Here is a 22,835-nt window from a genome sequence, read left to right on the forward strand (position 1 = left end):
CAGGAGTAAGACTCCCTGCTCTCTCTGGGCAGTCTGTTCCAGTGCTGGGTCACTGCACAGTGAAGAAGTTCTTCCAAATATTCAGACGGAACTTCCTGTGCACCAGACACTGCCTCATGACCTAGTGGTTGGCACCACTGGGCAAAGCCTGCCTCTTACCATCCTCTCTTTAGATATTTATACACATTAATGAGGTCCCCTCTCAGCTGTCTCCTCTTGATGCTCAACAAGCCCAACTCCTTCAACCTTTCCTCATGAGAGAGATTCTCAAGCTCCCAGTCATCCTTGTTGCCCTCCACTGTATCCGCTTCAGGAGCTCCACATCTCTCTTCTGCTGTGGAGCCCAGAATTGCACACAGTACTCCAAATGGACAGAGTACAGATAATAGTATGAGAATTCCCAGAAATTAACAGCCAGTTTTAGTGGTGTTGAGATGAGAAGGGAATTAGAATCAGAGAAAATGAGGGTAGAGTAGTATAGATTTATCAAAATATATTCCCTATATTAGGCACTGAAATATTATCTTGACAGGCTCATTCAGTCTTTGCCATGGACTTCAGGCTGTGTTTGAGAGGAAAAAAGTCTCTATGACAGGAAATCGAGTTAATCTAACACTTTTGTGTCTTCAAGCAACAGAAAGGAAGTTGGACAGGTTTCTAGTCACTTCTCAGTGTCAACAGTCTTTAAACCAAACCCTGCAAGTGTGAAGTAATCAGTACAGTATTGATAAAGAATTGATTAAGATGTTTCAAGCACTTTGAGACTTAGGAGAACTTAAAACACTTCCATTTCCAAATGGAATTTTGAGACCTAATTAGTGATTTCAGTCAAAGCGGGGATAGTCTGGTCACAACAGACTGGACCATTAGGAAATCAGGTCAGTTTCAGACTCCTCCCTGCTAACATCCCAACTTCTGCTAGCTAAGCCAAGTCACTTGTCAGGCTGTGTGTAATATTATCTGTCAGTTTTTACAGAGTTCTGTCATCCAGAGATGACAATAGAGGCAATAACTAAGTATAAACACCTTTGCAGTTTGACAGCATGATTAGCAGGTGATTTTTACCCCACAGGCCCTAAAGCCTAACCATTTGTCAAGTCCACTTGTGGCACTGAAACAAACAATGTGAATATAACCCTTACAGATTTACTTACAGAACTATTATTTTGTGTTCTAAATAAATGTTTAAAATATCATTAAGCAGATTAATTGTAGAAAAAGACTTTCATTTGTGTTACCTCTGAATGCCTGATGTCACTAAGGGTCTTTCTAGTAAGGTAAAAAGAAGAACAGTATGATAGTTTTTCATTAGTGAGAATAAATATGGATCCAAATAATATCTGGCATGATCTTAAAGATACATCTCATTTACCTCTGTCATCTTCAGCAAATATAGCTGGATTGCTTTGAAAGCACTAGGAAGATGTACTATGTAAGATGTTGTATAAATGGTTTACTTTGTGACTTTTCCGAAGCTTTCAAAAAGATCATTCTACATTTAGGCCATGTGCTTGACAGTGCGTCTTTCTTCTTATTAATAGGCACCACAAGGCCACATAAGGAGGGGGAAGTCCCTGGTGTGGACTATATTTTCATCACTGTTGAAGATTTTATGGAATTGGAGAAAAGTGGTGCTCTCCTAGAAAGTGGAACATATGAAGGTAAGCATGCTTTTACTGCTAAATTTGTATCATGTTTCCATTGTACTGTTTTCTAATGTCATGGAACTGCACTGGGATATCCTGTTACAAATGTGTCATTGCTACTGTTATCAGAAATTTGCGAAGAGCCATATGGCCATTATGAAAATATTTTCATTTGTAAAAGCTACATGCAGATGGGTTCATTGCAATTTTAGTGTATTATAATGGTTAAGAGAAACATGGTACTACATGGCATATACAGGACAGGAACATTAGTCCTTTACACCAAATTCTCAAGAACATTTCCACAGAATTTCAGCAAACAGCTGCTTTTCTAACAAAGGACAAACACATTCTACAACAGAAGTCAGGTGTAAGGCTGACACTTTTTCTTTGCATGTGGGATCCTGCAATTATCCACTTATATCAGAAGTTGAAACCTCACTACTTAAGTAACAGAGGAAGAATTTGTAATGTCATGTCTTATGGGGTTGGTAAAGTCATTGAAAAAAACTCATTAATTTTGTAATATGGCAGAGGAATAGGGGCTGTCCTAATGGCTGTATTAGAAATGCCTGTCTATGGGGCAAAGAGCCAGCAGCTTCCTGCATGACTCTGCTTTCCAGGAGAACCGATGATTCATCTGATTTTAAACCTTTTCCAAAACACAGATATCCTGAAAGTGAAACTGTTGTGAAGAGGTGGGCAGTTACATAGCAGGGTATTTTAGTAAAACCAGAATAGTGGTACACTATTTCAAACCAGATGTTTCTTGCAAATACACTAGTATTTAAGACAACTGGGTAATGGATAGTGGTAATTCAGAATTAGAGGGAATGCCTGTTATAGGAAAAATATGACTCGTGCATATGGGAATACCTGGGTGAGTAGAGCCATTTTATGGAAGTCAACTCCATATTTTCACCTTGTAGCAAAAAAAAAAAAGAAAACTTTTTTGTCCTGACTTTGTCCCTGCCAAGAAAAGCATCTGAAGATAAATAAGAAGCTATTCACCCCAAAAAAATCATTAGCAGTGTTATAAATAGCAGCAAAGAAGGCAATTCTTTCCCACCTAATCAGCACAAAGTACCCATTGTCTAGTAAATAAACTTTCATTAAGAGTTATATCAATACAGAACTTGTAACAAAGATTGCCATTAAAGAAGGTCAAATAAAGGAAAGTACGTCATCTTTCAGGTTTTTCCTTTTTTTCACCACTGTCTGACATGTAATGGTACAAGTTACCTAAACATTAATACACCACCAAAATTTTACTTTTATCACAGGTTGATTTAATAAAAAGCCTTTCTTGAAGTGTCTTTTTGTTACCTTAGGTGTTTGAAAGTAACATTAGAGAAGCTTAAATGGAGCACAAGTCTGTCATTGCTTGACCATGTAATTTCATTAGTTTGCAGCAAGTTTGTAGAGATTGAACTGCTGCAGTAAATTAATTCACAGTGCTCTTCTGTCCCTCTAGGGATACTGAGATGTGTCTTTTAATACCAGCTACCAGAGCTGAGTGGACAGCAAGGTGAAATATTGGTTGAGGAAGTCTGCATAACTCCTCAAACCAGCTGAGGACCCAGCTGAAGTGAGGTCCGGAGTCGTGACTGTGCAACGTCTGTCACATCATTTGCTTATCACAGGTGACAAGTTCACTGAAGCCAAGAAATCAGAAATTACACATGCAGCTAACTGAACTCAACAGACCAATTCTGCCTGAATACTGTTTTTGATTCCCAGGTTTTCTGAACACCAGATGCGCATTCTGACAAAAAATCAGAGAATATAATATCTAGCTATGCTTATGGCAAAAAAATAGGTAACACATGATAAAATATAAGTGTTTTACAGATGCTATTTCTCCTGTTCCTATGCAAAGTCTTTTGGACATGACCATAACAAAGTTACACCTCCAGTTTCATGGTTAATTCTTGACTGCAATGCCTTCTTTGAGGAAAAAATTTCCTAATCATCCTGTCACAAATTTTCCTGAGCACATTAAGACTTCAATGATTAAGTTTACTAGGGAAAGTTATACCAACCAAAGCAAAGAAATTTTTGGTTTCCCTCGTGAGGAGATGATTTTTGAATTCTTGCATAGATCGAGCAACTTATTTGAGCATACATATTCTGTGAGATGAATTTTCCTCTCCTTATAAACACTGGTTATTAGATTTATGAAACAAAACAGCCTTCTTTTTTAATAGTTCTCAGTGTTAATAGATTGGTTGGAAGATTCCTTTATTATTTTTTTGTTTGTTTTAAGAAAATCATTCTGTATACAGCGAAGTTTCAATGCAGTGTAGCTGAGTCAGTCTATGCTGATTATCTAACCATAACCACTATGAACCAGTTCATCTATACCAGAAAAATGTTTTAAAGATGGGATTTCTCATTCAGTTGAGATAAAAATTCAGACTGTGTACGTGTGTTGTTTTTTATCACTTTTTGACTAGAAGGTTTATTTCAGTTAATTTACCTTCTACTCTATGAATTCAAAAGAAAATCAGGAACACCAAGGTAAGCCAGAGGAGAAGGAGGTCAAGTGCAGGCTTACCTGAAACTGAGTGTTTGTTTTGTTCATTGTAGTACCTGATATTGTTGGGAGGGCAATATATTCTCATAGTAAAGACAAAACCAGTAAAAACAATCAGAAATGTTTTGTTCTATTGCAGTTGTGATTCCAGCTTGGACAGGATATAATCTGAAAGTGAAAGCAAAATACATTCTTAGAAAGGTAGAGTTGTATAGTTCTTTTTTTTTTCCCTTTGAAGCATACTTTTTTTTTAGTTTTAAAATAGATTTTTAAGTTATAAATTCTTTAGAATTAAAAATAGGATACTCTGTGACCTCCTTACTTCTTTAGGCTTTGGATACACCTTTCTTTGTCTACAGCTTTTGTGACGACTGTAAATGACTATAGTATTCCAAAGTGCTGTAGAAAAGCAATAGTAATGATAAAAATATTTCATGATAAAAACTCTACAAATCTCTTTTTTTATCAGTTTTACAAATTTGAAAATATTTAATTTCAGTAGGTCTAAATACATTATTATTTTGACATTTTCTACTTCTTATGTCTTTTTGAGCAACTGCTCATAAGAAAGCTACTTTATAGATATTAATTATTTTAAGAATACATGATGTTTCATAAACAGTTACTATGTTTTGCATCTTACCTGTGGCTAAGTTCCCTGTCAATCTAGATAACATTATTCAATGCAGAACAAGAGAAAGGATACAAGAGGCAGTTCCACTCTCACTCATTTCAACAGTTGATGTCAGCTTTAGTGGCATCATTGAGTTTTGAATTTTTAATAAAGTTACAAATTTTATTATGCACATTTATCTAAAATTAAAAATTTATTATACACCAGCACATTGCTATTTGAGTTGGGAGCTGTTTGCCTGAAGCACATCAAACATTTATTTCAAGGTCTTTGTATAATAGCACAACCAAATCCTAAAGGTTTCACTTTTTTTTGCTTTTTAGTAGAATTTCAATTTACTGTACTGGTTAAAGGAATTCTGAATTGTTTCAAAATTACAACTTCATTATCCAACACACCTATTTAGATGACAAAACCAGAGGAGGAGGTCTTCCTGTGCAGAATGAAAGCCATTGCCATGCAGACTTATGTAACACGGGAAGACATGCCCCAGCAAAATAACCCACGTTCCTGTCCTTGTTTCAGGGATGAAGATTAAAGATGGTCCTTGAATTGACACTATGTGTCAATCTATTATATGCAGAACAGCAAAATCTGTGATGAACAGACAAATTGTGTGTCTCTCTGTGTGTACAGACTTTTACAACTTCTCCTGTAGGAAGTTTGGCTCACCACACTCTCATCTCTCCAATATGTCAAAACTTGCATGGAGACTTCATGGATCACTGACATCAAATGCTGCTCCCATCTCCTTATTAGATCAGCAAAATTCTTAGCCAGTGCAGTGTATCAGTAGAATTAAAATGTACTTGAACTGTATATTGCTTCAGAATTTCAGCACTCATTAACAGGAATGTAACAGCTTCAATATTTCCAAAACCCTGATATGCTAAGGCACATGATTGAAGGTTATAGTAAGACATCATTATGAAGTGTTAAAAATGTAAGAGTTTAAGTGCAAAGCATGCTATGTTTAGAATTGCCTCTTAAAAGTGACGTATGTAGTGGCAGTACCAGAAATAAGAAGAGATGTTCAGTGTATAAATACTGTAAGAAAAAGAAACATGGTTGTTGGCCATCCATAAGGATAGAAATGTATTTCAAATACATTAAAACAAGAGGTATTTTAGCAATGTGGAACTCTACAACAAGTGAGAACATGAAAAAGCCTGCCCATAACTGTTAGATGTGGCAAAAAAAAGAATATAAACTAATTTGACCAGTACACTTAGCAATAATGCACTAAGTAGAAGTTTTCCTCTATCAGATTTTTCTTTTCCTCAGAAAATCTCCATAATAGTTGTTTTGTAAAAGTCATCTTATTTGCTTTTAATATAATAGTCCTTAATTTATTCCATGAAAAGCGATGATTTTAGTTATTGTGCCATTAATTTTGTTAAAAATCCACTTTTTTTTTTCTTTTTTTTTTTTTTTTTAATGGTTTGGAATTGTCTCAAATTCATCCACTGGTGAAAATTCCAAGATCACTGAAGCTATTTAACCACTTACATGGTCGTGGACTTTCTTTGGCCCCACTGAATTCCATGGTAATTTTCCAGCTGGCTTAAAAGAAAACAGAATTTCACCCCTGTTTTCTTCATTGATGAAGTATTATTTGTCAGAAGGTTGTGAGTTAGCTGGGATTTCCCTAACATTCCAGAAATCTGCAATTATTAAGTCTTTTAAAAAGAGGTTGGATACATCCCATGGGTGAAACCTTAGTGTTTTGCATTATTTGACTATTCAAGGACAAAACTTCCAGTTGTTGTAGGCACAGTTTTAGGGGTTCAGATTTCTATTGAGCTCCACTGGGGAAGAGAATGTGGGTCACAGCCAAGGTCTTGCCTGTGACTCTTACAACAACTGGCACATAAGCAACACTAGGAGGTGCTCTGACTCCACTCACCTGGAGACTGTCCCCATACTGTCTCCTTGAGAAGACATTAAGTTTTACATTGGCTTTCATTTCTTCTCTCAAGCCAAATTTAGCCTAAATGATCAAAGCCCTTCTGTTCAGCTAATGCATTTTCAATTAACATTTCATTTTAATATCTGTAAATTTTAAAAATTAGTTAAGGAGTGTTCTGTGTAGGCAATGGAGATTTTAATTACTGCTTTGTGGTGAAAATGGTTTTATGAAAATGGTGTTTGATTCCAGTAGTTTTGATTCCATTCTTCCTTGTAAAAATTGTAAGGTATTCAAAAATTACACCCACTTACAGTATGCAGTGTTCCCTTGTGTGCAGGACATCCTGAGCACTTCACAGCAGATGGATACAAAGGAAATTAATCAACATAAAGATAATAAAATGCTGCCCTCCTAAGACCTAAGCACAGTAGTTAATGAAATATTCTGATTTAAAATGGAAAACAAAAGATTCATGAGGATAGATACACAGAGATAAAAATAGTTGTCCTTCAAAAGCCATGCCTTTTAACAGCAGAAGGTGTTTTCAAGGGCATAAAAGAATGAAAAGAGATACTTGATAGTAAAGATTATATGACTCTTGAAAGTGCCTCTTGAAGAGGTAGATCTCATTTTAATATGATGTTTCACCCCCATTTTCAGAGAGCATGTAACTGTGGATATTTCAATATTTAGGCCAACAAATATGATAAGAAATCTTAGATACAGTCAGTAACTTCTTGATCTGATTCGGTTCTTGTACCTGTTATTTATTAGTAAGAATTTATGGGCTTTGTTGTGTTTCCTCTCTTACTCTTGGGGCAGAGGCAGGAGTTGGATTTCATCAATAAATATGAAATGCAAAGAACATAAATGGTCAGAAGCTCATAAATACAATGGCAGTGAATATATTAACGTGTTTGAGGAATCCTGTCTATATTTTTTTAATTCATTTTAAGTCATAAAACATTACATTTACTTCCTTTTTAAAAATTTATTTAAGTGTTTTGTCATTTTCTCCAGGAAGTGATAAGTAACAAATCAAATTGAATACATATTATTTCCTTTTTGTATGAAAAACAGCTGCTTTTAAAAATTATACTATTGCATTGTAAAGGGTGACTTTCATAATTTCCACAGTGCCTTTTTAAACTCTGAAAGGTGGGAGTAGTGTTGCAGAATGTATACTTTGTGTCTGTTCTGAGGCTGCATAAATGCTCATTATTTTGATAATTGATATTCCTGGGGTGTGTTAGCAACAAGGTTTATGTTTAGAAGGTCCTGCCCTGTGTGGGTCCATGGCAGGTCATCATCTTCCACAGCAGCGGTGACACTGCTGGAAACCTTATAGTTACTTGAGGCTGCAGATCATGGCAATAGACAAATAGTATTATTTCATAAAAAATTAAGATATGGTCAGTTTTTATCTACTGCAAGAATGCAACCAATAAGAAAAGATAACACCCAAATGTACATCATAATGTAGCATTAAAAAAATGTCACCTTGGGGCCACATGTGCCAGTGTAGGTAAAGCCCATTCCCACAGGCATCCAGGAAATAGAAGCTTAAGGACTACAGTTTATGCATGAAATTCAGAGAGTGGGGCTGTTCAGCATTAAAACAGGGAGCGTCCTTATCCAAAGATCTGACAGCTCCTTCACCCTGTGTACTTCCAGTGGAATCCAAGAGATCACTGGCTTCCTCATGGCTTCTAACAGGGTTCAACTGAAAGAAAACCAAGTCATTGGAATTATCTCTGTCTCCAGGAGCATCTGTCAGCTCCATGCTGTGCCCCACAGATAGACATGGATACACTTGATCTGTGTGTGAGTTTAGAAGGCTGTTAGGTGGGATGCACTTGACTGAGCTGTGGTGCAGTCAGCATCTCAGCTGAGCTCCCAACTTGGTCTGTCAGACAGCTGTGCTGCCAAGGTGGAGGGTTCCAGGAGGCCAGAGCACTTTCTGGCAGTACCAGGGTGCTGGCTGGTGCTCATTCTGAGTCAATGTCTCTAGGAGAAGGGAATACAGGTGACTTCGCCCCTGATAAGTAACAGCTATATCCAATAAAGATAAGTGTGATAAAAGGGAGTGAATTAGCTGGTGAGGATCTGATCATGAGGGCTGAGGGACCTTAGGGAAGAAGAGAGTGAATCACTGCTGTGAGGTCAGTCTGAGTCTACAGGTAGAGCCTGTTATTGGGACCTGCAGTTACAGTCTAGCTGGGTAAAAGCCTGCATTCAGAGCCTGCAAACTAATATATGCAATCATAGTTTAGCAGGAAATAACCAGCAGTCAGAGGCTGCAGGGGAAGCGTACAGCAGGAGCTTGCTGCAGCCACAGTCAATGAATAGTTGGAGTCAGGCTGGCTGAGCTGTAAAGAGGAGTAAACCAGGGCCCTTTTCATGCTGTGATAAACAAGAAGTCTGTGTGTCAGTTCATTTCTACCCTCTAACAGGAGGGATGCTGCTACAAATGTCCAATGCTCCTTTCAATCACGTATCAGGCACAAGGTCCCAGACTAAGCCACTGTCACGTGTGTCTTGGTAGAACCTGTTATTCTGCTGGCTGGGGCCGTGTAGTTCAACAGAGGCTGCACAGACATTCAGTCTGTGGTCTGATTTAGGATTTGTTGAGATTCTGTGACTGCTACAAGTAGAAACTTATTCTCAGTTCAGAGTTGCTTCAAATGTTACTGGCTGGTAATTTTCCCAAGAAAATCAGAAGGATGTATGTTCACCAGGCAGACAACACTCTTGTTTGCTCATGTGTGTTCCCAGGATGTAGAGTCGGACCAGGTACAACAGAGCAAAAATTGTAGGGGTCTGAGTGCTCCAGAAACCCTGTCTGCTGAAACAGGCTCACTGAAACAACTGTCAATATACTTTATTTTGTATCAAACCTAGATCAGCAGCAAGAGGATCTGAACTGCAGGGAAATCAAGAAGGGAATTTTGCTTCATGCCTTTTCTCAAGCTGGGTTGACCATGTATCAGCTCAGCCCAAGACCTCAGCCCTAATCTTTAGAATTCCGTGCAGTTGCTACCAGAAAAGTATTAACAAACTGAAGTGCCCAGGCAAAAGCAATGCAAATTACCAGGAGAGCTGTGGGGATAAATTTAGAGAACTCATCAGATAGGGCTTTGTTGAGTAATGATTGAGAAGCTCAGGGAATTTAAAATGTGTGAACCCAATGGATGAATAAAGATAATTCAAAGTTGGGCAAATAAGTAACCAGGGCTAATGTGATGAAGCTAGAGAAGATGAACATTTCAATTTAATATTGGGGAAAAAATTCTTATACTGATGTGATTTAAAACCTAAAATAACCTCCAGAGGTGTAGACACAAGTTTCATCTCAGAAATTTTAAAAGTAGTTATTAGTAGAAATATTCCTGCACTAGTAGAAGGATTAATTAAAGGCTATAGTATAGTATTGTGTGCTTGAGTGTAGGATATATTAATGCTGTGTGACACATTAGGGATCGTGGGGTTTTTTTATAAAACAGGTCACAAGCAGTTCATGTTTGCATTTCAGTTACATTTCTAAGTGAACTTTGCCTGCAGTACATATTGTGTAGCTTTCGTTTAAATACAAACAGTGTTTTAAAAAAATCAAACTGTACAGCCTGACTTAACAGGCTATCACACTGAGAAGCCACGTGAACCTGTAGGTATTACAAAAGATGTAAAAGAATTTAACATTCAAATTGCAGATCATTCTGTGCTCTGTGGAAATGTTTATCTACATTTCTCAGTTACAGAGATCTCCATTTTTCATTACATTACTGGAAAGACACAATGTTTGTTATATCCAGTTTACATATATTTCTCATGTTATGTTTTTGTGAAGCTGCTCTAGAGTTTATATCCTATTGGATACTCCACATTCATATTTTATATTCCTCAATATTAAGCTTCATATCACCTTCCTGTATCAAATAGTATTCTGCTAAATACCATACACTGCAATCCAAAGGTGTTTGGGAGATTCTTTTGAAAGCAAATGGAGAAAGTCCCCTCTGTGTTTCTCCCAATCTCATAATTTTCAAAAAATATTGAAGCCATTATATTTCTAAACTCAAGGTATACTGAAGCTTCCACAATACCTTTCTATTAACATCTTTCTATGAATTAAAAGATTATGTTTTTTCTGAGTATGTTCCCTAAATCCTTCTTGCCTTTTTTGAAGACTAAAAATTGTCTTCTCTAGTCTTTGCTCTCTTGATCACAACTTTTCAAACATGATAGAAAATGGTCCAGAAACAACCACAAGCCAGTTTCCTGGCATTTTCAGATGCATCCTGTCTAGTCCTATGGACTATCACATGTCTTTCACATTAGCTGATCTAATTAGTACCTAATTTGATCCTTCTGTACAATGGTAGTACCTGTCTCTGCCATCCTTTGGTCCTAAGCAAACACCCGAATGGCCTGGGAGTGAGCCGCAGACTTTGCCAGTTAAGGCTGAGGAAATAAAGATACTGAGTTCTTCACACTTCCCTACCATACATTATCCTTTCCTACACTCTCCATCTCTTGGTCACCTACCACACTGTCCTACCTTCTCCCCAGTCTTCCTTTAGTTGTTGCTGTGGCTGTAGAAACCTCTTCTTTTGCTCTTGATATGCTTCAGCAATCTCAGCTCCACCTTTTCTTTGGCCTTCCTAATTCTGCCCTGTGTATGCAGGAAATAATTCTCTATTTCTCCTTGTTTGCCTGTCCATGCTTCTGTTTTCCTGACACACCTGTAGTGAGTCGTTTCTTGGGAGGAAAACTGACCCTTTAAGTCTTCCTTTGTTTGCACAATGTTCTATGAAATCAGTATAATGCCCTTCTATACCAGCAAGGATTTTAGTTTCTGTATTTCTGTTTTTTCAGCAGAAATTGTTTTGCAGCAAGAAACAAAAAATTCCATGTTATGGCCTTGGAGGGAATTGTGAGGGTTTTTTGAAATCTCACTTTGATTACTCTGTTTCAATAGCAATGTATTGTAAGACTTCGCAGTCCTGCATGCAACCCTGGCCATGGTTGCTGTGGTGGACTCCAGACAGGTGAAAAAAAGTGAGCATCTTTCTGCCTGCTGGCACAAAGTAAGACAGGAAGTATCCTGTCAGGATGACCTTAAAATAATAAAGGACTTTGAGAGAAGCAGGTTGTGCCAAGTGCGAAATAATACAGTATGAGTGTGGGGAGAAGGCCTGAATTTGTATGGTTAATTGAAAAGAAGGATTCAGCTACTGATACAGCTTTTTCTGCAACAGAGTTACATTACTTCCCAAGTGAGCTAATTAAAGCAAGATAAAAGACCAAAAAATCACAAGCCCTAAAAGAAGTGTTTGTGTTTCAAAGCAAGGAGTTTCTGATTAAAAACAAAACAAAACAAAACCAAAAAAAACCCCTGAAGATATTAAAAACAAATGAACATAACCTTTCAAATGTAGGGAAATCTGTATATTTGGTTTACACAGTTTTCAAAAATAATGGCTATGTTTTACCTTGTGTAAATGAAAGCATAAATAGAACTACAGGGAGTTTTGGCCAATGGAAGGTTCTCCTTGTATTTCAAAAAAAGTAGTGGAGAAGCAATCAGAAATCAAGGTCAAATATGCTGCTAGAGAATTAAATATAAAGCACAGGTGATGACCTACATTTACTGCTATTTTATTTTGTGCATAGATAAAAAAATAGCCAAGAATATAGAATAAGTTTCAAAAGTCACTACTAATGCAGCAGAAAACTACACCTGCATAAGGAAAGTTCACCAGCACTGCAAGTGGTGCAGGAAAGGTGCCACAGTCTGCAAAATGTATGGCTCTTTGGAGATTTGTATTTCCAGACTCAGTTAAGGGTAAGAATAATCTGCTTCAGTCATCATCAGGAAGACATAGAATGTGAGATAGCCACGACCAGGGCAGGTTGGTATCTGATGTAGCTTAGAGCATCTTCAAGGCTGCTGAAGATCAGAGGAATGCAAAGACAAAAACCTTGCTTTGATCTAAGTTCACTACCAAATTATGTTGCATACTCTATCAATGAATTCAAGACTATGGGAGAAAAAAATCTACAATTTAAAAAAAAAAACCTTGAAGGCCTTCTGAATTGCATAACAATGTGCCTGATAAAAATACTGAACTTTTAAAGTGGTGACCAGGAATCAAATACTTTTACTGTCCATGGGTAGTCATGTTTGTGAGGTCTTCCACAGACATTGAGCTTGATTGTAGGGAAATGATACTGTTGTTCTTTCTTCATGTTTTGTGTATATGAATGTTCTTCCCTAATAAGGTTTTAGGAGCTTTAGATGAAAGAATTGTTGCTATTTGTATTTATGTGGTGTCAGAGAACCCCAGGTGTAGACTTAAGCCATTGCCTAGGTATTGCAGAGGCAGAGAAAAAATAAAGACCTTTCTTTTGTGGATTTATGAGTATATTGTAACATGAAGGACAGTAGATGAAAGCAGTCAATAGGGAAATCAGCTGAATGCCAAGCAGTGGATGTCCCTGGACCAGCACTTTTACTGCTGTCACAGCTGTACATTGGAAAATTAGAGATGAAGGCTGTGAGAAAGAGGTAAATAGAGGTATTGAAGAGGCAATGGGCACAAACAGAAACACATGTTCTGTCTGAGTATCATAAAATGCTTTTACTGTGAAAGTGTCCAAGTGCTGGCACAGGTTGCTCAAGGAGGTTGTGGAGTCTCCATCTTTGGAGATACGCAAAAGCCACCTGGCCATGAGCACCCTGCTCCATGTGTCCCTCCTTAAGCAGTGAGGTTGGACAAAATTATCTCTGCTAGTCCCTTCCAACTTCATCTGCCTGAAGTTGGTGACATCATAGTGTGGCTATAAATAATTCTTCCTGAGGGCACATCAGGAACAGCAGGAGATACAAAGAGATTTTGTGAGAGCAGGTGCTAACTAGAACAGAAAAGGTAAAGCAAATGCTGAGTTGAGTAAGGAGTTATGCAAGTAGGAAAATAATGTCAGTATGGAAAATAAGTGAGGAAGGGGAAGAGATGGGTACTGTGATGAGTAAAAGGCTGTTGGTAAATTAGTCAAAAGTGTCAAAGTGTCTAAAAGGTAAGTAAATACAGTGAGGATTGGCTCTTGCAGCTGGGAGTGTAGTGTTCTCTCACTCTGAGGAGCTGGAAGATCCCACCACTGGGAAGATCTGGAACTGGTGTAACTCACAGCTGCTTTCTTGCTCAATTTAATGGGAAATATGTTGTATTAGTTTAATAACCATGTGTTAGAATGCGAGCAGCTGAATTATTTCATAACTTAAAGCTTCACTAGGAAAGTTAGTTCACTACTAAAAAACCTTAAAGCACAGATTCTGGTATGAACAATATTATGTCAGCGTTTTTAACACATTCTTTTAAAGAGAATTATATTCAGTGTGGTCGTAACTCCAAAGGATTTATCCAAAGCAAGTTGGTTTCCTGTTTTCTACTACAGTAGGCAGGATGGGCTTTTTCCTATCACAAAATATCCCATTAACAGTCTTCTGTGATAAGGTCTTTGAAAGGCTTTTACACGGAGACACAGCAGAATGTGCAAGTCTTTCCTCCTCCCTTGCCCAGTATGTGCCAGGCCTGTTATGGACTCTGTGGCAGAGGGTACAGGCTCTGGAGCAGATCCTGCACTATCACTGTTTTGAGGAGCACTTCATTTGCTGTGGATAGACTGAGTGTGAAAAGGGAAAGAGCATCCTCCTCACCAAGCTGGCACTTGGGATATGTCAGACATAAGTTTTTCTTTACAAGTTAGACTTAACCAAACGCCGCCGGCTGTTGTAGCTTCATAATCGAGAGTCCTTTGAGAAAAATTCTGTTTCACCTCCCTGTGGAGATTTTGGTTGCAGGTACCTGTGTTGGTAATCCCTAGAACACATTTTGTTGTCATATTGTTCCCAGCTGTATTTGGATACTAGTCTGCTGAGCATGAAACTCCACAGCTAAAAGAAACAGAAATAAAATCTTCTGCAGGTTACTGAAACTGTTATTATCTTCAGAAAACCTCTACCTCTCTGTGTGAGACACGATAAAAATCTCCTGATCGATGAAAATTGAAATTAAAACTCTGACTGACTCAGCTGTAAAAATATGAAAGAAGACAGATGGTATGAAGATGTCCATGATTATATGCTCTGTGGCAAAATTTAGCTGAAAAGAGAAAGCAAGGAAATCAAAGTGATAGCAGTGAAGGAGCTGCCCCTATAGCACTATTTAACAATTTCCCTTCATTATCTCACCTGACAGTGCTTTTACAGTATCAGCTCCCAGCCTTTGGTGCTCAATTGCAACCCCCACATTAAGGGGTTACCAGCAGTGCTAGAGTGGATTGTTCTATCTTGAGACAAAGGCAAGTATTCTTGGTTGATTAGGGTAAAGCAAAAGTTTGGTTTGCAACCCATAGGAGGGGTGGTGCTTTTGCCTTTCTTTACTGGGATTGTACTGGAAGGTGAGGTAGAAATCACTAACAGAAACACAGTCAACAGGAGGTGCTTTGTGAGAAGGCTGAGCTGACCACAGCACAATAATCCTCTTGCCTCACCTTTAATGAAAACTCAGAGAAAAATATTTTTAGGGACTGTGAGGTAAAAATTTGGTATTATCTTCTGTGTTGAGGCTTAGGTTGAATCAACTGGAGCTGAACATGCATTTGTGACTTTCTGGGTTTTAAGCAGTCTTTACCTAAATTCTCCATGCTTTTTTAGTTTTATCAGTTATGAGAAATTACCTGCATCCTAAACTATTTTTGACCTTTGGTACTACTGCTTCTGTCAGTGAAAGTCACAAGGAGGGAAAAAAGAAAATCATTCCACGCAAAAGATTAAAAGATTATGTCTTTTTCTAAGGAAAACATTCTGGTTTTTGAAAATTCCATCATTTCTCCTCGTTGTAAGTATATAGTGTGTTTGGAGTGTTTATCTTAATGGCACGTGGCATGTACAGAGCCTAATTTTTGCATGTGTCTTGAAATGGTGAAACAGCTAATATGAACTCAAGAGACCCTTTTTTGGAGTGTGGCAATCCAATTAAATAAGCAAGATTCAGGAAGAAACATCATATAGACAGTAAAGTTTTTGAGACAGGTTTTTTCCCCATAGAAATACATTGTCCTGTCAAAATGTTGTTAATGTATAAAAAAACTAGGGCAGGGAGGGGGAGAGGAGGGAAGGGGGTTGTTTTGTTTCTTGAATGACAGGTTACAGTTTCCACTGTTTTCAGCACTGCCATAACTTTTCAACTTAATCTTTATTTGTAAAAAAAGTATTGGACAAATATTGTGATATATTTTATAGTGGTCTTCATGCAGCTGACCTGCAATTTACAAAATAATTACTTTCCTTTGATGCTTTATCTCATTCTTTCCATTCCTCATTTCAAAGATGCTCAGAAATACATTGGTTTGTGAGAGAGCATTTACTTTCTTGAGTGACATTCCAAATAAGTTATCAAAGCAGAAGAAGGTAAAACAAACCAGCTATGAATTCTTTGTATTTTTTGATTAGATATGGAAAAAATTCTTCACAGCACCTCTACTTTATCAATGGCAAAAGTTTGCATTATACATGTTATGAAGACACACAGTGTTCAGATAAAAATAAATATTGAATATCCTTCTTTCATGTCATTCTGTACATTTTTATTGTATGAATGAGTCAGGAATTCACCAGGAAAAATTGCATGTGACTGAGAGGTGACTGAGGGGTTAAATACATATTTATGTAAATTAAAGTCTTTAGTGCTCCCAATCATCCCCTAGAGGCATTCAGTTCTTTTTATTCTCTGTATTGAGAATTTCAGTGCTTAACTTTGGGTGCCCTGAATTACAGGGCACTTGCTGAAGGAGTTAAGTAGATGAGGTGAACACTTCTACACTGAAGACCTGTTTCAGATGCCAGAAGAGGCCCTTAGCAGAACGGGGACTGTGTTCTAGGGCTGATGATCAAACAGAGGACAGGAAAACATATCAGCGTTTCAATCTGTTGGGTACAGATACAGAGATGAGCTACCATTTCCATCAATAGCCCTGATGAGCATCAGTTGAGAGGGAGTCAGTTCTAACATTCCCTAGGATTGCAAAAGAAGCCTGACAGGTGTGGGTCAGGTTCCAGGTTTACTCATGTCAGGAAACCTGATATTAGTCAGTGCCAACCACTTTGGCGCTACAGTGGCTGAGATCTGACACACAGATTTCCACAGTCTGTCTGCTCTTCTTGTCTGGCACGCACAAATGGTCACCCTCAAGATCACAGGCTCACAGAATTGCTTAGGCTGGAAGGTGCCTCTTCAGGTCATAGTCACCATCTTTGTGAAGTATGAGAGGGTAGCAAATGTTTCCTACCTGGGCTTTAACTAGGCTTTTGACACTGTTTCCAACAACACTGTCATGGGCAAGCTGGCAAAATATAGACAAGAGAGCAGTGTGATGGATTGAAGACTGGCTGAACAGCCCGGTCCAGAGGGTTGAGATCAATAGTACAAAGTCAGGTTGGAGGTAAGGCACTGGTGGTGTTATGCCCAGGTTTGATTGGCCAATACTCTTCTTCAAACATCTTCACTAATGATCCAGAAAATGGGACAATGTATCCTCTGCAAGTTTGTAGATGATACAAAACTGGGAGTGACTGATGTAGACACAGTTGTGTTCCTATTCAAATGGACCTGAACGTGTTGGGGAATTAGGCTGAGTAAACTCAGCAGTTTAAGTTCAGCAAAAGTTCAGCAAAACTGGGGAAGAATAACCAATGCACCAGTACATTATCCCCAGGCAGAGCACCCGGCATTCCAGCTGCAGTTTCACGAAAAAGTCACCTTGCCTTCCCAGCCTGTCTTTCCAAAGGAGTCTGTACCCAGCCATTTCAGAAATTTAGTTGCTATCACATCATGTCTCCATTAGCTCAATGACTGTAACTGCTTGTGGATTTCTGAATCCTCCTGTTGGTTTGCCCACGCCATATCCATTATTGACAAGCGTTTCAGAGAGGCACCCAGACACATTGAGACAGAATAGTCTTAAAGTCATTCCATGGGCAGCTTCTTCTTTATGGACCTATGCTTAAAGTGATTCATCATTGGTTTTGTTGATTTCTATGTCACTTCCCATCTCCCCAGGCTCTTACCTTGCCTATTACATCCACAACTTGCTCACTTGCTTTTTGAGGAATCTCTGCCTCTCCTGTAATTGCCAGTTTAAAGCTCTCAGTTTGGCCATCCTTGACACACGCTGTCTCATGCTTTGGACACAAGAACCTCCTCTCTCATTCTGCATCATTCTGTTCTTTCTAAGGGGTTCCAGACACCTGCCCAATCTCACAATCATAGGATATCTTGTCCTTATTTCATATGAAAATATAGCTCTAGAACATCACTCCTCATCTACGTAGAAAATTATCTCTAATTTCTGTATTGTGCCCCTTATAAGCCAACATCATTCATTTTTATGTCAGTACTGGATTTCCTTTACATGACTCTCTACTTTGGTAGCTAATCAATGTTCTAAACATAATTGCCCTTTTAATTTTTGGTATATCCTCAAGTGTGACTAACATCCAACATAGTTCCCATGTGGAACTGGAAGATATTACATATGACCTGTAAGTATTGCACTTTTCCATAATAGTTTCTAGAGGCTACACAGGAAAGACTACAAGGTGTGAAATGGCATTAAAAATTATGTTTAAAAAGTACCAGTTAATTTTTCTCTTTACTCTTACATCACCCCCTGGAAATGTAGAATTCTTGTTCTGCTAAGCTGTATGAACCCATGTTGGTTCACTTCCTGTGCAAGGGTTCATGGAAAACTCAAACTGGAGAGAGATCACGTTCCTGATTCCTGTTTTTTTGACTTAAAAGTGTGTTTTAAAGTCCTATGTAGTTTTGAGGTCAGAATAATAGGCCACTGTGTACTTGGGTATTTTTCCTTCTTTCCTTAATATTGATTGATATTTTATTTGCTTTTCGTCAAGCATAAAATTTGATATATACATTGAAAATCCTCACCGCCAGTCCAAAAGGTCAGGTACTGGGTTTCAGCCATGGAAGTTACCTGTCATCCCTGTTTTGAGGACACTAAACTCTTCTTTGCCATTCTGCTTTCTCCCCACATTCTGCAGTGTATAATTACAGATATGTTAATTCCTTTTCAATCATGGAAAATAACTGTAAATAATATTAAAGAGGAGAGTGAAGTGAATTTCAATATCAGAAGTGGATTGAAAATCAATTAATCTTTTTTTCTCTGTGTTCTTTTCCTGTAAATTCCCCCAAAGCTTAAGGCTAAGTATTCTCCTTTCTCTGTTTAGCCCATGGTGATTGAAATTGGGGGGAAAAAAAAAAAAAAAAAAGAAAAAAAAAAAAAAAAAAAGAAAAAAAAAGCAGGCAAATTAGGTATTCAGACCTCTGAAATACATGCTGAAAAACTCAGGGGAGCAAATTTGGAAGGTCTTGCTGCTCAGACATGAGTGTTTTCTTATCAGCACTGTCTTGTTTTCTGCTACTACCATTTCTGCTTTGGCATTCTTAAGAAGTGTCTGAAAAGGTAGATATTTCAAGCCGTAGGAGTCCAAAAATAAATGCTCTGACCATAATCATCCCAGGTATAACTAAATCTTGTTTATGTATTTGATTACCCCTGGCTGGCTCACCTTCTGGCGAGGAAAAATTTGTCATTTCGGTAGGGGGGAAAGGGGGAATGTTTTAAAATAACTTCCTAAATAATAACACAAACCAGAGCTAGTCATTAGATTTACCTATCGAATGTCTGGATATTTACAACAATTTATGTATTTTTCATTTGTAATGAGTCACTTGAGGAAAGAAATACATGAGTGCTACACAGAATGCTATTTTTTCTCATTTTGTTTAATATGAGCAGACTAAAATTAAATGCAATGACAGAAAGGAGAGCTGGTTAAGTCTTGTCAGGTCATTGAGGTTGTCTGCCTGCCAACAAAGCTATGTTGCCTGAGGTGTATGCAGGTGCTTTGTTTCAGTCTAATTTTGAATGACTCATAGAGTGAAGCTCCTTGCACCACCTCCCTTGGGAGACAGCTTTGTGATCTTACATTGCAACAGGGAGAAAATTCTTCCTGATACCTGGCTGGAGGTTTTATTGTGCACAGGTTTAATCCACTGTTCCTATTTGTATCCACCTAGGATTTTCAAAATCTTTTTTTTCTTACTCTGGGTTTGACTCTCCTAAGAGAGATAATGATCATATTTCCCTGATTTTTCCAACTCTGCATTCTGACTTGTAATTAGGTCAGTCTAACTAAACTATTCCTCAATACTGTCTAAGTATTCCTAGAACCATTGCATATAGTCTGATACTATTATTTCATATTATTTTTTTCCACCTATTTTTTTTTTTGGCACTGAAATGCTTCAAATTCTGGATCCAAGGTGTAAGTTATCAACATATCACTTCACTGCAGCTCCTTCAGTCAGTGTTCACTGTTGTTTCTCCACCAGCTTCACTGCTTTAACACTCTCCTCAAAAGCACTTGGCTGGGTTTGGCATCTGTAACCTGGGACCCCATTACAGAGCATCACAGGAAGGGAGAAGAGGAATCAAGCTGAAAGAAATGGGTATTTACAGATTAAATTACAGAAAGTGAGATGGTATTAAAATTAACTATCCTTTAGTAGTGATGGGAAATTGCAGGGTGTTAGCCTGGAGGAAACTGAAATTTGAGTACCACAAATTCATGCAGAATGACTGGAAGCTAAGTATATAATATAAGAAGTAAAAAAGTGAAATTTGGACAATTCTTATTACAGAAAAAAAGTAATTCTTTTTTTCAGAGAAAAAATGCACAGAAAGCATCTATGCTTTAGTTCACTAGAATTGGTTTAGAAAAGCCTCATGTTTCTGTTACAGAGGAAAATCAAGTTAATGGTGCTCTGGTCCCTGTGGCCCCTTAATCCCGGGCCTGCTGCTCAGAAGAATGGGGTCTTGCAGCAAGACCTCCAGTCTTTCCCTTCAAAAAGGCTGGGGAAAGAACTCCCTGCCCTTAGGGGCAGCCTGGAAGCTTCATGCTCTCCGCCAGGACCTCCTTATTCATCCAGTGGGGCTTGAGTACCAGCTATCATTACTTATTAATAATTTTTCTTTATGCCAGAAATTTTCCCCTGATACATTGTATTTGCAAGTCAGATCAAGCACAGCATATGTCCTTTCTCTCTTAGCTAGAATTTGTTCATTTTGTCCTTCACTAATGCATTCTTTTTCCTGAATGCCTTCAGTGACTTGTGGCTCTTTCTTAGACACATTGTTGTTATTTTCATGGCAGCAAATGTAAGTTGTTCCTGAAGGAGCTTTCTTGTCTTTTTTTTAGTTAGTCTGGGATGATGCTTGCTGGTGCCCACTACCTTTTTGCAACTTTTAGGCTTCCCCAGCATTATTTGGGGTAAAGGGTTTTGTGAAGAACCATAAGGAATTTAAATCACCAAAGAATTTATTTCTCTACAGTTAATGCTTTTGTTTTCATGGAAACTACTTCTTAATAAATGCAATCAAATGCTCATCATCTTTACCAAATATTCCAGTGTTCATCAAGTCATTGATTATTTCATAGTTTCTGATAAGACATATTTATTTATTGCACTTATTATTTTTAATTTCTAGACTAGAAATTTCATCTAGAAAGTTACATTTTCTATCTGTTCCGGTCCTTTTGTGGTCTATTGTGTAATGATACCTTTTCCTCTAGAAAACTTATGAGTATTTTTAAAGATCTGTGTTTAAGATGTATTTTTATACAACAGAGACGTTCCTGAATGGTCCCACATGAACTCTGAATAAATAACTGAAACTGAGTATCTTTCCCCTATAATTGGAATGCAAGGATTGCAATTGCATTGAACTACAGTAGAAATAAGTTCAGAAAAATAGACATCCATGAGGCTGAGCTAATATTGCTCCTGAAGCACAGGAATAAAATGAGGTTTCAAATATATGTGTAAAAAGGGAACTACATCTGGTCACTTTATCTCCTGATATACAAAGGTATCCATTTGGGTGCCAGGTAAATCAAATTTACCTAATTAGGAAAACATACTTCTGTTTTCCCCTCAAGCAATATAATTTTTTTAAGCTAAAATGACATCAGTAGGATGAAAAACAAATTAGACAGTCACAAAAAACAGAAAGGAAGATGTATAGACATAACTTAGAAGGTTTCTAGAAGTTCTAGAAAGGGCTTTCAATATAAGAAAAATTATTTTCTAAAAAAGATAAGATAAAAAATGCTGAATCTCAAGACAATTCTGAGATACATACAATATCTTTGGAAATGTCAGGAATGTTATTAAAGCTTTGTTTGAATATGAGGTAGAATTTTCCTACCATTATAAGAATCATAATTAGTATATAAGTTAATATTAATTCATTTATGCAGCAAAAGCATTAAGGCTTGAATAGTATTAATTGCTAATTGAATTAAAGACTTACACTAAGACATATTTGCTGATATATTCATATCAGTAAAGCATTCCTGAGAAAATGTGCCTTATGTTAGCAAGAGAGGTTTTGTAAGGACAGAACTCCCACTGGTTCCATGAATAAGATAAACTCTCCCAGCAAGAGGCGTTCTTTGCTAGAATAAATACGTCCACTCTGAGGCTTTTGCTGAGGCTGTTGTGTTAGTTGAGGAGGCTGTGAGGGATATTTTTTCACACTTCCAATGAAATTACTGTGACAAAAAATCCTGATTCGTCCTCAGTCATTTCAGAATTAAGGAAAAAAATTTGGAAATCTAGGTGATCTTCTCATGTCTGTTCTAAGGAGGGCATAGAGGCATCTCTGATGTTTTGGATAATTAGGAAGAATAGAGTACAACATCTAAAGCTAGAAAAATTGGATATTGCCTTTCACAATTTCATTGTCACGAGTTTCAATAAAGTGGTTAAAGTCCTAGCTAACTGAAAGGCCTTTTTATTAAATAACGTATTTTATAAGTCAGCAAAGAAAATTAATTTGTGATAGTGAAGACAACTCGATCACTGAGTGGGCAAGTGGGATTTGGTCTTCAGGAGACTGACAGTCTCACTTAAGTGATTTGTGTTCACAGATAATTTAAATTTTTTTTGCTATATATGTTTA

At 37.6% G+C, this 22,835-nt stretch overlaps 1 protein-coding gene across 11 annotated transcripts in view; it reads left to right on the forward strand.

Moving 5' to 3' along the window:
- MAGI2 (membrane associated guanylate kinase, WW and PDZ domain containing 2) overlaps positions 1–22,835 on the forward strand; it is a 714,127-nt gene that overhangs the window by 420,752 nt on the left and 270,540 nt on the right. For all 11 annotated transcript variants that reach the window (XM_066182812.1, XM_066182813.1, XM_066182802.1 and 8 more), the window contains one exon: positions 1,542–1,661. In XM_066182812.1, the coding sequence (XP_066038909.1) occupies positions 1,542–1,661 (120 nt within the window). The remainder of the gene's footprint in view (positions 1–1,541; positions 1,662–22,835) is intronic.

This window comes from Chamaea fasciata, unplaced genomic scaffold (assembly GCF_029207755.1).
Source record: "Chamaea fasciata isolate MVZ Bird 193981 ecotype frontalis unplaced genomic scaffold, bChaFas1.0.hap1 SCAF_5, whole genome shotgun sequence".
Taxonomy (NCBI): domain Eukaryota; kingdom Metazoa; phylum Chordata; class Aves; order Passeriformes; family Sylviidae; genus Chamaea; species Chamaea fasciata.